We start from the raw sequence: 14,334 nt of genomic DNA on the forward strand, positions 1-14,334 counted from the left end.
AAGACTGGGCCAGTGGCTGACTGCGTACGGAGAGGTTCCGAGTGCCGGAGAGGCGTCACCGTTGCAGAGAGGTCCGGATTCGAGACAGGGGTCGTGCCAAGCCAGGCGGATGACTGCAAGGTCCTTCATCCTGAGTCGTTCCTGAGGGAGAAGCTGCAGGTTGGCAAGGGACCCCAGTTGTCTGCAAGTCATGAGGATCGTGAAGGTGAAGAGGGAGGTGGACTTTGCTGCATCTCAAGGCACACAAGAGGGTAGAACATTTCCTTTATGAACACTACCACTCCACCGTGACTATGGTCTTGGGATTTTCGAAGAGGACGAAAATGTGGTGTTCAAAGATGACTCATATGTCATAAAACTTGGACAGAGCAAAATTAAAATGCGAACAAAAGAGACTCACAATGTTGTGGTAGACGACCTGGAGATGTGCGCCAAAGACTGAATAAGAAATAAAAGGACTTTGGTAAAATGGCATATGCTATGGAAGGTTAAGTGTACCATATTAAATGTTATATGTTGTGTGTTCTTTGAAAAAATATTGTATGCAAATTTTAAAAGTCTTATGTTGTTGGGTCAGCACATGTGCAGATGATTGAGGTGGTGAGGTATGTTTTGGAACTAGTAACTGGATTGCAAAGTTAATGTATAGCCAGCATATAAGATGTTTGATTATTACTTATGTTCAAAGGTGGTAAGTTTTGATTGCAACATTGTGTAGTGCTTGGTAAACTACTGAAAAGCTCCTTGTTGTTCATGAGGGTAAAGCATTATAGCTTTTACCCCATGAAACAACTTTTTAAGGGGGGAGGTGTGTAGCGATCAGCCCAGCCCTCACCTGTCCGTCACAGCTGAACAGTGAAGTAGGAGCCAATGAGAGGATGGAAGGTGGAGCCAAGGGGGGGGAGGGGCTGGATATAAAGGCTGGTGTATGGAGCCTGAGAGAGAGATCTTGGTAGTGAGAGAATTAAGTTTTAAAAGTACACATGTCCCCTTGAGTGAATGGTATTGAGGCAGCAATACCTGGTGGCAGCGAAGAAAGAAGAAGGGTGAGAACCTTGTGAAGACCTGAGGGGATAGGGGCTTCAGAGAGGATCACCACAGAGCTGGGCAGAAGCTGGGATGGACGTGGGCTGAAAGAGGGGTTTCCTAACCCTGCAATATGTTGATCTGTTGCCTATACAGCCATGGCCAATAATATTGGCACCCTTGCCTTTCTGTCAGAAAATTCAACCCTTCTCTCAGAAAACTGTTGCAGTTGCACATGTTTTGGTAATCACATGTTCATTTTTTTGGTTTGCATTGGAACAACACAAAAAAAGAGAGAAGAAAAGTCAAATCTGATACAATCTCACACAGAAACCCAAAAATGTACTGGCGCCCTTGTCTAAATTGTAAGAAATAAGTGCTTTTCAAGCATGAGATGCTCCTTTAATTTGTAATTAGACACACTTGTCGCAAGTAAGAGGTGTGGCCAATGTAGTAATCACACTTGCAACCAGTTAAGATGGTGAAAGGTTGACTCAACCTTTGTGTTGTGTGTGACACTGAGCATGGAGAAAATAATGAAGTGTAAAAAGCTGTCTGTGGATTTGAGAGAACAAATTGTGGGAAAACATTGACAATCTCAAGCCCATCTCCAGAGATCTTAATGTTCCTGTATCCACTGTGCACAATATCATCAAGAGGTTTACAGCCCATGGCACTGTAGCTAATCTCCCTGGACATGGATGAAAGAGCAAAATTACTGAAAAATTACATCTAAGGCTTGTTTGAATGGTGGATATGGAACCCAGATTAATTTACAAATATATTCAAGCTGATTTGCAGACATAGGGTACAACAGTGTCAGCTTGCACTATTTGTCGCCATCTGAATGAAAATGGACGCTATAGAAGGAAACCCAGGAGGACACCACTGCTGACACAAAGGCATAAAAAAAGGCAAGACTCGAGTATGCCAAAACTTACGTGATAAAACCACAATCCTTCTGGGAGAATGGACTTTAGACAGAGGAGACAAAAGTAGAGCTTTTTGGTCAAGGACATCATGGCACTGTTTACAGAAAAAGAAACGAGGCATGCAAAGAAAAGAACACAGTCCCTACAGTTAAACATGGTGGACTTTGCAAAAGAAGAGTGGCCCAAAATTCCAGTAAAGAGGTGTAAGAAACTCATTCATGGTTACAGGAAGTGATTTATTTCAGTTCTTTTTTCCAAAGGGGGTGCTACCAAATATTAAGTTAAGGATGCCAATAATTTTGGCCAGTGGATTTTTGGGTTTCTGTGTGGGAATGTGTCAGATTTGACTTTTCTTCTCTTTTTGTGTTGTTCCAACACAAACCAAAGAAATGGACATGTGAATACCAAAACATTTGCAACTGCAACAATTTTCTGAGAGAAGGGTTGCATTTTCTGTCAGAATTGTAAGGGTGCCAACGTGACTGTATATACAGAACATATGCAGGATATTGCAACATATATGTGTTCTTTGGCATTTACCAGATATTTCAACATAAATGGCATCTGAAAAAGTTTAGACCTTTGGCTGTCATAAATGTATATGAAATGCATCTTTGCTAGCACTGCTCGGTAAAATGAAGAAGGGCAGGCAGGCAGGCATGACTGGGCTACAAGAAGCAAGGTTATCAGTCAAAGGAGGCCAGTTCCATGTGCATATATACGGTTTGGAAAAGCTAGGATTATGGAGGGATTCCATGCCTTTAGGCAGAATCTTACATTACTGGGGGGAAATACTTTCCTTGGTTCCCCTTTGGCAAGATACAAAAGGGAGAAGAATTACAGGGGAAATAAGCTAGTTTCTCATCTTTATTAGAAAGAGTCCTATCCAGTATAGCAGTCTCTCTCTCTCTGCATTACTTTACAATGTACTTAAAACTTAGAATACTGTACAGCTGACGCACACACAAAAATCAGGGTGGAGAGAACAAGATGGAAACTAATACAAATGAACATTTTTAGTCAAACAAGATCATATAAATCAATAAACATTGTGAAACATCTCAGTATTTTTAATTACAATACAAACAATATAAATAAAGTTTCATTGAGTCATTGTAAAACAAATTTACCGAATGAGGTAATAATAAAAAACTCAAAAATTGTTTTATAAATTTCCACACTGTGTCATCATTTATACATTATGTACAGAAAAATAAAAGACAACTATTGGCTACATATTTGTTGCCTTAATCCATTAAATTTCAGCTGCTCCCTTCCTCCCATGCCAACAAGAATTATATAACTGATTATGGAAAAAGAAATGTAAATGGTTTGGGAGAACAGGATTGAATAACTTTTGATGCAATATTTAATCTAAACTACTACCATGCAATGTTCTCTTCTTTGCAACCATGCTAGTATATCATACCCAGCTCCTAATTTCAGAGGAACATATACAGTATTCAGCTTCCAATTAACCAAATAACAGCTGTACCCTCATCAGCCAAGGATCAAGGTGCTTGGACAGGTGGGAGCAGGTTGCCACTGTCTGGTTCTCCTGCAGCACCAGGCTGAGAACGACATGTCTGCTGATAACCCACATTAAACTTTTTATTAGGGGTTATCTGCAAACAGGTGTGAAACAGCTGGAAACACATGTCTTGCTTCAAGGCAAGTATTCCACATTAAAGCAGGACATGGAGCAGCTACTTGGCCTGCCAGTTCTGAGAGGTTTCTTGGTTACTGACAGTGCCAGGATGAGGGCAGCAGCTTGCCTGCTTGACACACAGAGTAGACAAGGCCTCTGGAGCTGTCCTCCCAGGTAAGAACATTATCACTTGACCAGTGCTGAGGTAGCTGTAAAGCCTCCCAAACACTGGCCAGCTGGTGATGTTCTTGCTTGGGGAGGGGGGGGGGCAGCTCCAGCGGCTGCATTTTCACCATACGTTGAGCAGTAAAGGACTTTGCTCCCCCAACCCCAGCACTGACAGTAGCCAGGATGCCTCCCAGCACTGGCCAGCCAGTGATGGAAACCCTACTGTGGTTTTTAAAGTGTGGATTGGTGCCATGTTAAAACTGCAGTAGGGCTGGTGTCCTGTGTAGTGACAGAAGTTGCTATTAATTCCACTTGTGTTTGCCTGAGCATATAATTTTGGCCCTGAAGCTCAGAGGAAGAATCTGAAGGGTTCAAGCATAAGAGGATAGGGCACAACACAAACAGGACCAACATATCTGAATAGGTGCTTGGTAAAAATCGAAAACAAGTCATTCACAAACAGAACTGGCTGCTTCAGAAGTTTCTTTTTCTTTCTTTTTAAAAAAATATTAGTCTATTCAGGCATCGGAGTCATGTCCTGGGTTTCTATGCCTATACCAGTGGCAGCAAACCTTTTTGGGCCTGAGTGCCCAAACTGAAAAAACAAAACAAAAACAAAACCCAGAGGGCGGCGGGCCGGAAGTGACGGTGGTGGAACTGGAAGTGGCGGCAGAAGGGGGAATCCCGGGCCCAGAGGTGCCCCGAGACCCCACTCTGGATCCGCCGCCAGCACCAGCTGCTCCGGATCCTAGCCCGCCGCCTGTCAAAGCACCAGCACCGCAGCTGCAGCCACTTCCACAGGTTTGGCTGTGGGGAAGAGGGGAGTAGCAATCCGGCGATTTATGGCTCGTGTGCCCACAGAAAGGGTTCTGCATGCCAACTGTGGCATGCGTGCCATAGGTTCACCATCGCTGGCCTATACCCTCCAGAGGGAAGGCAGCTTGTTCCACCAGTAACCTGTTTCTGGGGGAAACAACCAGATGCAAAGCATGCCTTCCCACATGGGCTTGCCAACAAATCCTGCTTGAAAATATGGAACTGGCAACTTAAGTCAAACTGAGTTTTTCACTGGGACCCCCTGCCCCCACCCCTTCAGTATTAAACGGACCAAACGGCACACATGTGACTCAAAAAACAACACAAAAAAATATTTCAATTACTGAGTGCTTTAGAGAATAACATCAGTCCAATACATTTAACCCCCACAAATATAAAGTGTATTTGAACAACTGAAGACACAAGAACACATGAAGGAAGAGGTAGGAGAAATTTTAGGAAACTGTTATCCCAGCCACCATTTTAAAATGTTTAACTCCCTGCTCAGCAATCCCTATATACAAATGCTATACAAGTGGCAGTAAACCCTGAAATGTAATTAACTTAAAATACCTAACTGCAGAAAAGCAGCTTGTCATTCTTCGACTTAAAATTAAATACCTAGCTGAACGTTGCAATGCTAACGCAGGTGTTCCACTCTACACTGAAAAGCAACTAACAACCCCTAGCTGGCAATTTCACTGCTCATCTGGCATTCCCTGTTCTGTCCACCTTCTTAGACAAAAGTGCCATGCATTGATTCAACATACATTAAATCACAGTGATCACACGGCTGGCTGTGCCACACACGTAGATGGCATAATTGCAGTTGTGACATGTTTATGAGAGGCTTTTAATAATAATAATAATAATAATAATAATAATAATAATAATAATAATAATAATAATAATAATAATAATATATACACATATATATTAAAGAGGGAAGTCATGCACTCATACTTTTTCAAGGATTTTCTGTGATGTTTAAACTACCTTGTCCTCTTTAGGCCAAAGCCAATGTAATGTAAAATACAACGAACATCTCATGTTTTTGAATTTTTGTGTGTGTCCAAATTTTGAGCACTGGCACTGGGAAGGCTGTGTTTATCCTTTTGTAGTGCTAATTAGTTGGCTGCTAAAAATACAGGTATTTTCCCGTGTTGATAAATAGACGGAAAAAACATTCCCCTTCAGTGAGAAGAGCAAAGGGGAGCATTTTGATTGGGAAGATGGTCCAGAGAGAAATAGTTAAGTGCTCCTTTTTCACAATTAATGTTTGGAGTCCCCTACGGCAGAATCACCAGAAAAATATATTTTTTAAAAAAACAACAATAACACACCAAGGCATCCTCCCCTCCTCTCCCAGGTCCCCTTCCATCTGTTCAAGGCATTACTCAATCCAGAACTGTGAACACACTGGAAGAGGAGTGTCAAGCTCTGCACCTACTGTTGTCACACCTGTTGTGGTTACAGAACTGGAACCACAGAGGACAGGAACCACAGAGGACAGGTTGCTGCTCATGTGTAGCAAGGCTCCTAGAAAAGTGGGATTCTTGCTCTTGTACAAAGTCTTGCACAGGACTGTTCTTCTCTTTATAGCTGGAGCTGTCACTGTGAAGAGTGGTGGGGCCAGGTGCTGAATAGGGCTTAGTTTGGATATGACTGCCCTATTCTTTAGCAGAATTTCCTTGTATTCACCAGACAGTCGTATACAATAATGTCTATATCCTTCTTACTTTACCATGCAACAGCCATATCTTTGTGGAACTATTTACATTATATACTCAATTCATGAGATTTGTGCATATAGATTAGGCATTGAGATATTCATTACCGTATGCATGGACATCTACCTATGGAAAGCTGACTTCTGCTACAGAATTATATAAGGATATTTGTAGCATCTGTGCAAAGACAAGAACAAGCGGTCTGGATTACAGCACCACAAATGTCCTTGGTCCAGAGACTGATTCACCAGATGTGTTCATCCATATACATAAGTCTCTGTAGTTATCCCACTGAATAGTAACTTATCCAAACTGGTTTCTGAAGCATGATTAACAAGACTCACTATTCTGTACACCTCTCGGGGGGAAAAGTAGTTTTTCTTCAGTTAAACTGATTTTTTTCTTTTTAGGCATGGCTAGTTTTAAAGTCTTTAGGCTGCTTGAGACATTAATTTTCACTACTTTGCATTTTTAAGATATGACTATGGAAGGAAGAGTGCACTTTCCCTGACATCCATATTTTAATATTTCTCAAAGAGTCAGAAACAAGTGTGCCATATCAGATTTGGGCCTGTAAAATACGTGGGTGACTGAGCCACGTTCAGAAATATCTGTCTCGTATCCTTTGGACAGTATGTCTTTTGCTAAGCCCGCTACCCTTTCCCGAAACATTTAAGGGGAAAGTAAGGCCCAAAGGAGTGCTCAATCTGAAATTATATTATTATATATGGAATAAAAAGCTGATTATGGTTTGATTTGCACTGATATTACAAAACTCTGGCTTACAAATTTCTAAAATATGGTCATGGGGGGCTTGGAAAAGAGGTGATATGTGTCTGCCAGCATGCAATAAAATCTTTATCAAATACACCCCTCACTTTCTGTACATTCAGAACAGGGCCCTTTGAGTAGACCAAAGGCGAGTTGGATTATTTTCCTGCTCAGAATATTGCTCAGTCCCCTTCCAGCCCAGTGAACTGCTGCAGACACTGCAATAATGCTAGCATTGATTCCTAGAGGATCAGCTCCTTCTACTTCATGTGTACCTCTAGTTCAAGGCCACTGAGCAGCGGGTTGGACTTGATGGCCCCCTCCAACTCCATTATTCTATGATTCTATGCAGAGGTACCTATGGTAACACCATGTTTTCTGGAGGGAGGCATGTGGAGTAGCAATGTCGTGTGATAATAAAAGAGGGTTCTCTGGGTAAGACAGGCAGAGTCTTGAAAAATTACCAGCTGAGGGAGCTGTAGTAACAACATTGTAAATACTTTGCTAAAATGAAGGCATTTAACAAAGCTTCTGTGAAAAAGCAATTAGCATTTGATCTGCACTGCTTTCTTGCAGTACAGGATTCTAAGTTTTATAAGAGATAGGCATCTGAATGAGAGTTGGTTCACACTGTCAAACTTCTATAAATACAAGATTATTATTGTAATATGCAGGTGCTGTGAGAAACAAAAGTTATATGAACTAATTCTCTTCACAAATTACATAAACATCCTATTTTTAAAAATATCTGCCTGCAACTAGAACACAGAGCACTGAAGTCAGCAGAATTCATGTCCCCACTGGTGCAATCTGATGAAAGAGACAGAAGAGTAGGTACTTATTGTCAGTGTACAGGAATTAGATGCCTAGCCAGCTACAAGTCTTTGTGAAAAATCTCCTCCAGGATCTTTATTCTGATTGCATTTGAAGAACCTAACATTCTTAGGGGAGCAACACTAAAAAATATCTGAACTACTAAAAATGCAGACTAACATATATTTTCCAGGTCAAAAAGTTGCTCCTTCAAAAGCAAGCAGTTCAGCGTCTTCTTATAGTGGAACATAAAGTGGACACTTTAACACTGCCCACAGAGTTGTTACTTATTAAAAAGCTTTCACTTTGCAATCCAGCAAAGTAAGGTCCATTGTTTAAAAACAGAATTTTAAGCATCCAAACCATTTCTAAATGACAAACCTTACTGTAAATCGTATAAACCAAATGTTAGTACAATCCAAAATGTACTAGAAAAGTTGAAGTATTAGGGAAAAAAGACAGATACCTCCTCCACTCTTTTTCTTCTGAAAGAAGGAATTGGAAGGAGGAAAATATATCGGTCAAAGAAATTGGCAAAAAATACAGCAACAGCAACAAGCTAATGGTCAATGTTTTGGTCTTTTACCTGTGCATTGCCAAGATGTGCAGCTAAGGTAATTAAAACATATATACAGTTACAAATCTCACTAGCAAACTCTGCTTGACATTTGTGATACCTGTGCTTCCTCTTCTTAATCATTTAAAAACATACAAAAACAAACTTGCTAGAAAAGTGACAGATGCTGAAGACCTTATTTCCCTTGCTATATTAAGCTCATTATTATGTTTAAAAGTGAATGTATCTATGACTGCATATAACATACAGAATGGAGTCCATAAATAATATACTATGTGATTATCATAACCCACATAAAGAATTCTATAAATATGGACTTACTAAATTAACATCAGATTGCCAAGCATCAATGTTCCTTATTTTGCCATGCAGTTCAGGTTAGAACAAAGATCTCCTTTAATTTCTCAGCAATTTCTGAAAGGCACACAAAACTAAATAAAAAATTCATGCTATAGGGGTAGAGTTGGATGGCAGATTTTCTTGAGTTTGTCCAGTCAAGGGGTGTGGTTTGCTGGACTCCAGACTGCCAGGCAGAAGATGGTAAAGTAAGTTTTCTTGCTCACTTTAGTCTTAAAAACTGGTTTATGCTGTATACTATCAACATTCAGGAACAAGGAAAGGAATATATGTATCTCTGTGGAGCTCTAAAGGGGAGATGGGGCATAGTGCTTGGTGGTGACCATTATCCTAACCAAAGGCAAATAAATGCTTGTCTGCCTTGCCCAGACTTGCTCTGGCTTCTGGCTGCAGTTAATACCCAGTTAATGCTGCTATGGAATCTCTAGTAGTGAAAATGGCAATGGTGTGGTCACTGTATGTGCCAAGAGAGGCAGCTGTAGTTCAAACTGTAGCTCTCAGGATAGTGGTGAGTCTATTTCCAGGTCTGCTCAGTATTTCCTGCCTCAAGAACTTCTGTTCCCTCTCTAGTCCAGTGTCTGCTGGCTCAATTCTTCTTCTTACCAGGGGTGAAGAAGAGACATGACAACAGCTCAAGACCATAGCAATAAAGCCTTCGAGAATACCATAGCAATATTCATCAGGAGCAGCCAGGTCAAGGTTTCTCTCTCTCTCTCTCTCTCTCTCTCTCTCTCTCTCTCTGTGTGTGTGTGTGTGTGTGCATAGCTACATGGGAAACAGCAAGAAAGTGTGTACAACAATACCATATTAAGAGAATAAGAATACATACTTTTCGCATGCTAGTTTTTAGTGTTCTCTACCATGGATTCATTGGGCAGCCCTTGACAATGGATGAATTGTATACATGCTTTCTTATGTTTAATTTCAATCTGTAAAATGGGTATGTATTTTCTAGATGCTTAATTTCATGATTATACAAACCAAACTCCAGGAGGCAGTGGAAGACAGGAGGTCCTGGTGTGACTAAACAACAATAACATACAAAGCATGCAGAATACTTCATTAGTCATCTGTTGCACAGCTCATTTCATCATGTTCCTTGCTCTGCAGGTAGATCAGTTTTTGCTTTCTGCCTATAGCACAGCAGTAGTCTAGATTTTGCTAGTCTAGTATTCCGTGGACAATAATTGTTTGGTGGCAGGGATGTGCAATAGTTAGATGAGCAGAGTTTTCCTATGATTTACCCCCCCCCCCAGGCCTTGCCATTTTTTATTTCAACAGTTAGCAGCCCCAAAGCCCAACAGCATCCAATAATTAGAAAGCAGTATTTAATGGATAAAAGTGGGTAAAAAATATTAACAACCCCCAGCACAGACTCGTTTTCAAGAAAGGAGATTTAGCCCTCCAGATGATTCCTACTGTGATCTCTTACAGATAATATTTTAATTACTTCTTAATTTGTTGCATGCACTTGAAGGGCATAATGATTTTATTAAATAGGCTGCATTTCAGAAAAGATGAAAATGTAGATAAGAAAAGGAAAGGAACAAAATTGAATGAATTCAGAAATAGTGATATGGTTGAGGTGTTACTGCATTATCTTAAACATATATTTTTCTTTCTTGTGCTTCTCACAATCTCAATTCAAGAAGGATCTCAGTACAGTACTGAATCAATGATTTGCTGTTTCTACTTGCAATGATATTCTTTTTCAGACATGTGAGGAATTCAGGAACTTTTCAGTTCCTGAAATGTTAGGAGAATCTGATAAATACTGAAAACAATTTCCTTTAATCCTAAAATAGGCAGAACAAACTACTGGATTCAAATAGGCACATATAAAATATACTGATTTTTGTATGTTTAAATTGATGAAGGAAGCTGGAATAATATGCAAGGTGATGTTTGTTTCAAAGTCTCACTGACAAACATACTTGCAGTAGTGTGCAAAATGCCAGCAAATATTAAGATATGAGGTTTAGACTGGCCAGAGATTGCCTACCCTCTTTCTGGCTCCTGGTAAAATCCAGTAAATCCTACCAGCACCTTTTTAGCAAACCACACATGACACTTGGAGCAAACTTCTAAGAGGTCAATAATGGTGAATACACATTAACATCTTAATATAGTGACACCTAAGGGAAGAGGAGGAAGCAAAAGGTGATTATGGAAAGCATTAAAATACATATGTTAAAAAAATGTTATAACCGACAGAAGATCCCCATGCCTCTACCATCAAACTGATACAAACAACAAGAACAAATAATGAGCTTCCCTTTGCTTGCCAAAGAATGCTAAGATGTGGACGGACATCTGCAGGTTCCTGCAGCAACCCCTCGAGATATGTGTCCAGAGAGCTTCAAACAACAATATTAAAAAGCACAGACACTGTCTGTGGGTCAGAAAAACTTTTCTTGTCCAAACACAATTCTATCAGAGCTTTAACTACAGTGAAAGGGTGATATTCAGGGCTTGTGAAATCTAGCACATTTTCTACATTATACATTCTGTCTCTAAAATTATCACCACACCTTGAATATTCTCTTTTCAACAAACAAAAATACAGTTGACAAGTGAAATCTATGTTGACATTCTTAATTCCAAGCAGGTATTTACTTAATTTATTTTCAATGGCTTTCATTTTTTTTATACTGAGATTATTCAAAGTATAGTAATAATTAAAAGGGGACCTTGGGAAAGAGTGAACATTGGTAAAACATTGAAAAATGTGAACTGTAGTTGAACTGGTTGGTACTAACAAACGTCCATAAAGTGTTAAGTAGCTATAACGAAGATGCATTCGATCTTTCATGAGAACTATTGAAGCTCAGGACAAGGTAGTAGAAGCTACTGCCTCACTTAGTCAGATTTCATCTCCAAGACAACCCCAGATGAAGTCAACAGAAGGTCTTCTCCTTTAAGTTGCATTTCCTGGAAATTTATTTTAGTCAGCTGCTGGGATCAAAGAGCAGAAACCTTTGCCTAGTAAAGGAGTACTTCACAGTACTTTCACAAATACAGTGGAAATTCTGTTGGCCTGCGGTGAACATATCTTCTAATGGGCCAACTGTTAGTGTCAACTAAGTAGTACATATTAAGGAAGCAATATTAAAACTGGTCTCTATGAAAGCCTTCAGAGCCACTAATGTACTCTCGCGCTGTGAAACTGCCATTGCAGGGATTGTGCAGCTAAATACATGAAAACAGAAGACAAAGGAAATAAGGCATCTGACTAAACCACTGCAGTCTGAGCTCCTGACATTTCCCTAATTTCATCTGGGTGGAGTGGTAGGAAAAGTGGCACATATTTTCCCTGAATTGCCAAAAACATAACAAGAGTCATTATTCCTGTCTTGTCAACATAAATTTAATTCCAATTTTATGTGGTCTAATTATTTTTTCCAAGGGGAACATAAACAATTCCATAGTAAAAAAACAAAACAAAAAAAAACCCCACAACCTACAGAATGCAGGCAAATGTGTACTCTTCTTATTGTGCATGGTCAGTTAATTTAAAAGAATTCTTCATGCATCTCTATTTCTCTTCAGTTTCTTCTCTAGGCAACAGCCTTCTCCCTTGCTATTCAAAATCATAGACTCACCCCCAAGCTAGAAGGGCACCAGTGCTACTAAAATATCCAAATATTAATTGTTCTTTGAAATTAACTCTAAACCTTCTCCCTGAAATCTGCCCATTCCATGAGATGTCTCTGGAGCACAAGAATCAAAATTCATTTAAAGAAGGGCATCAGGCCAAGTTGGCCGGGGAGGGGGAATATACTCTGATTCTTACATACTATGCTTATGGTTTCCAGTCACCTTCCACAACAGCCTCATGAAACATACAATGAAAGACGTTTGTGCTTCTGGAAGACAATAAACTGTTCTTCCAAACCATATGTCTTTTTACCTTTTCTGTGCCAACATAGATACAACCTTTATCAAGGAATAAAAATCTATTTTCTGGGAATGTTTTCAAGATCTGTCATAATGATTTGTGATTCCTTAGACCCTAACTATCTGCACATTATTTCACATCAATTACAGTTTATAAATTAACAAAAGAGTATTTGCCTTGTAAAAAAATCAATGCATATTTATGAACATTTAAAAATTCTAATTGATTTTTACATACATATAACCTAAAAACACAATACAAAATCTGTATAACTTAGGCAATGAATAAACAAAATTCTACACTTTTACCTTGATAAAAGTGACACAAGGTATTTGTCATGACTGAAAAAAGCTAGCTTTTTTCCGTAGTTATTGTCATAAAGGTATTTGAAGTATTTTTTTTCTTAGTAGTATTCATTATTCCTTTTTTTGCATTTCATAGCTATTCTTATTTATTTTTTCCATCTTGTTTTTACACCAAGAAGGCTGCAGTCAAATAATACTCAGCAACTGATTTTCTCTCTTTGGACTGAAAAATTAAACAGATACTAAATTATGACAGTGAATTTAGAAAGGAGGGCTCCAAGGGCTTGAAAGAACATGTCTGAGATAATATGATGCTTCTAAGAATATTGCAATCACATCCAAGCAATCACCGAAGCGTGCCATGTAACTACCTCCTCAGCTAATATGCTTTTTTCTCTGTGATGACTAATCATGTTCTATTAAACAGCAGTAACGCTGGAAGAACTCAACTATACAAGTGTAATGAAGCCAGTATTCTCCCTGGACAGATTAGCTACAACTGATTTGACACATACCATCATAGGAGCTTCAAACCTGACAAACTCTGTGCTTGCCTCTGATTTATGCCGTCAAGCTCTTTGGAAAAGAGAATGAAATCCAAATGTTCAGTTTGGTAGAGGTGAAATGTACTAATGTGCTTAACTGTCAGTTAAGGAAAGTAACCGTTTCTTCTCGCCTTCTCCCGGTTGTCTCCCTCCAGTAACTCTCATGCAATCCTTGTAACAGACCCGCCTAGAGAAACCCTAGTCAAATGGTCCCATGCCATGTGCTATCATTAGTGAATCTATGACCTCTTTGTCTTCCTCTCCCTTGTACAGTTTCATCGTTCAAGATCTTTTTATTAAAATAAATGGTTTCTGCAGTCCTCTTTTCTCCTTCTTGTCTCTTTACAATATCCAGGCAATTTTTCCCCCTGGAGAAAGAGGAAAGGAGAAGGGATATTTTATAGACGTGTAGATGTCAGCTGTCAAGGTAATGCATAATCTGAGACTGTAGATGTTAGTACTGCCAGAAAACGAGAACCACATTCTTCAAATGATAGTAGGCATTCTTGCACTGCTGTTGTTCCTATTAGTGTTCTTCCTGGATAAATTTGGAGTTGCCATAAGAACAAAGCGCTCATCTGGACAACCATACTGCAGGAGGATGTCAATGCATTCTTGGCTCGTTGCTTGTCTGGCATAGGCCAATGCACTGTTTCCATGGGCATCGCGGGCCATAACATCAACACCGTACTGTGGAAAGAACACATACCATTTCAGGCTCTGAAATCATCTTTGACCAGTGGCATGC

The 14,334-nt window shown here is 39.6% G+C and overlaps 1 protein-coding gene across 9 annotated transcripts in view; it reads right to left on the minus strand.

Annotated features, from left to right (window-relative positions):
* Positions 1-2,812: 2,812 nt before the first annotated feature.
* Positions 2,813-14,334, minus strand: part of AGAP1 (ArfGAP with GTPase domain, ankyrin repeat and PH domain 1) — a 528,918-nt gene continuing 517,396 nt past the window's right edge. For all 9 annotated transcript variants that reach the window (XR_013537918.1, XM_072977375.2, XM_072977373.2 and 6 more), the window contains one exon: positions 2,813-14,276. Coding sequence is in view for 8 of the 9 variants with exons in the window: in XM_072977375.2 (XP_072833476.1) it covers positions 14,073-14,276 (204 nt within the window). In the remaining variant the exon portion in view is untranslated. The remainder of the gene's footprint in view (positions 14,277-14,334) is intronic.

Source organism: Pogona vitticeps, chromosome 1 (genome assembly GCF_051106095.1).
Source record: "Pogona vitticeps strain Pit_001003342236 chromosome 1, PviZW2.1, whole genome shotgun sequence".
NCBI lineage: Eukaryota > Metazoa > Chordata > Lepidosauria > Squamata > Agamidae > Pogona > Pogona vitticeps.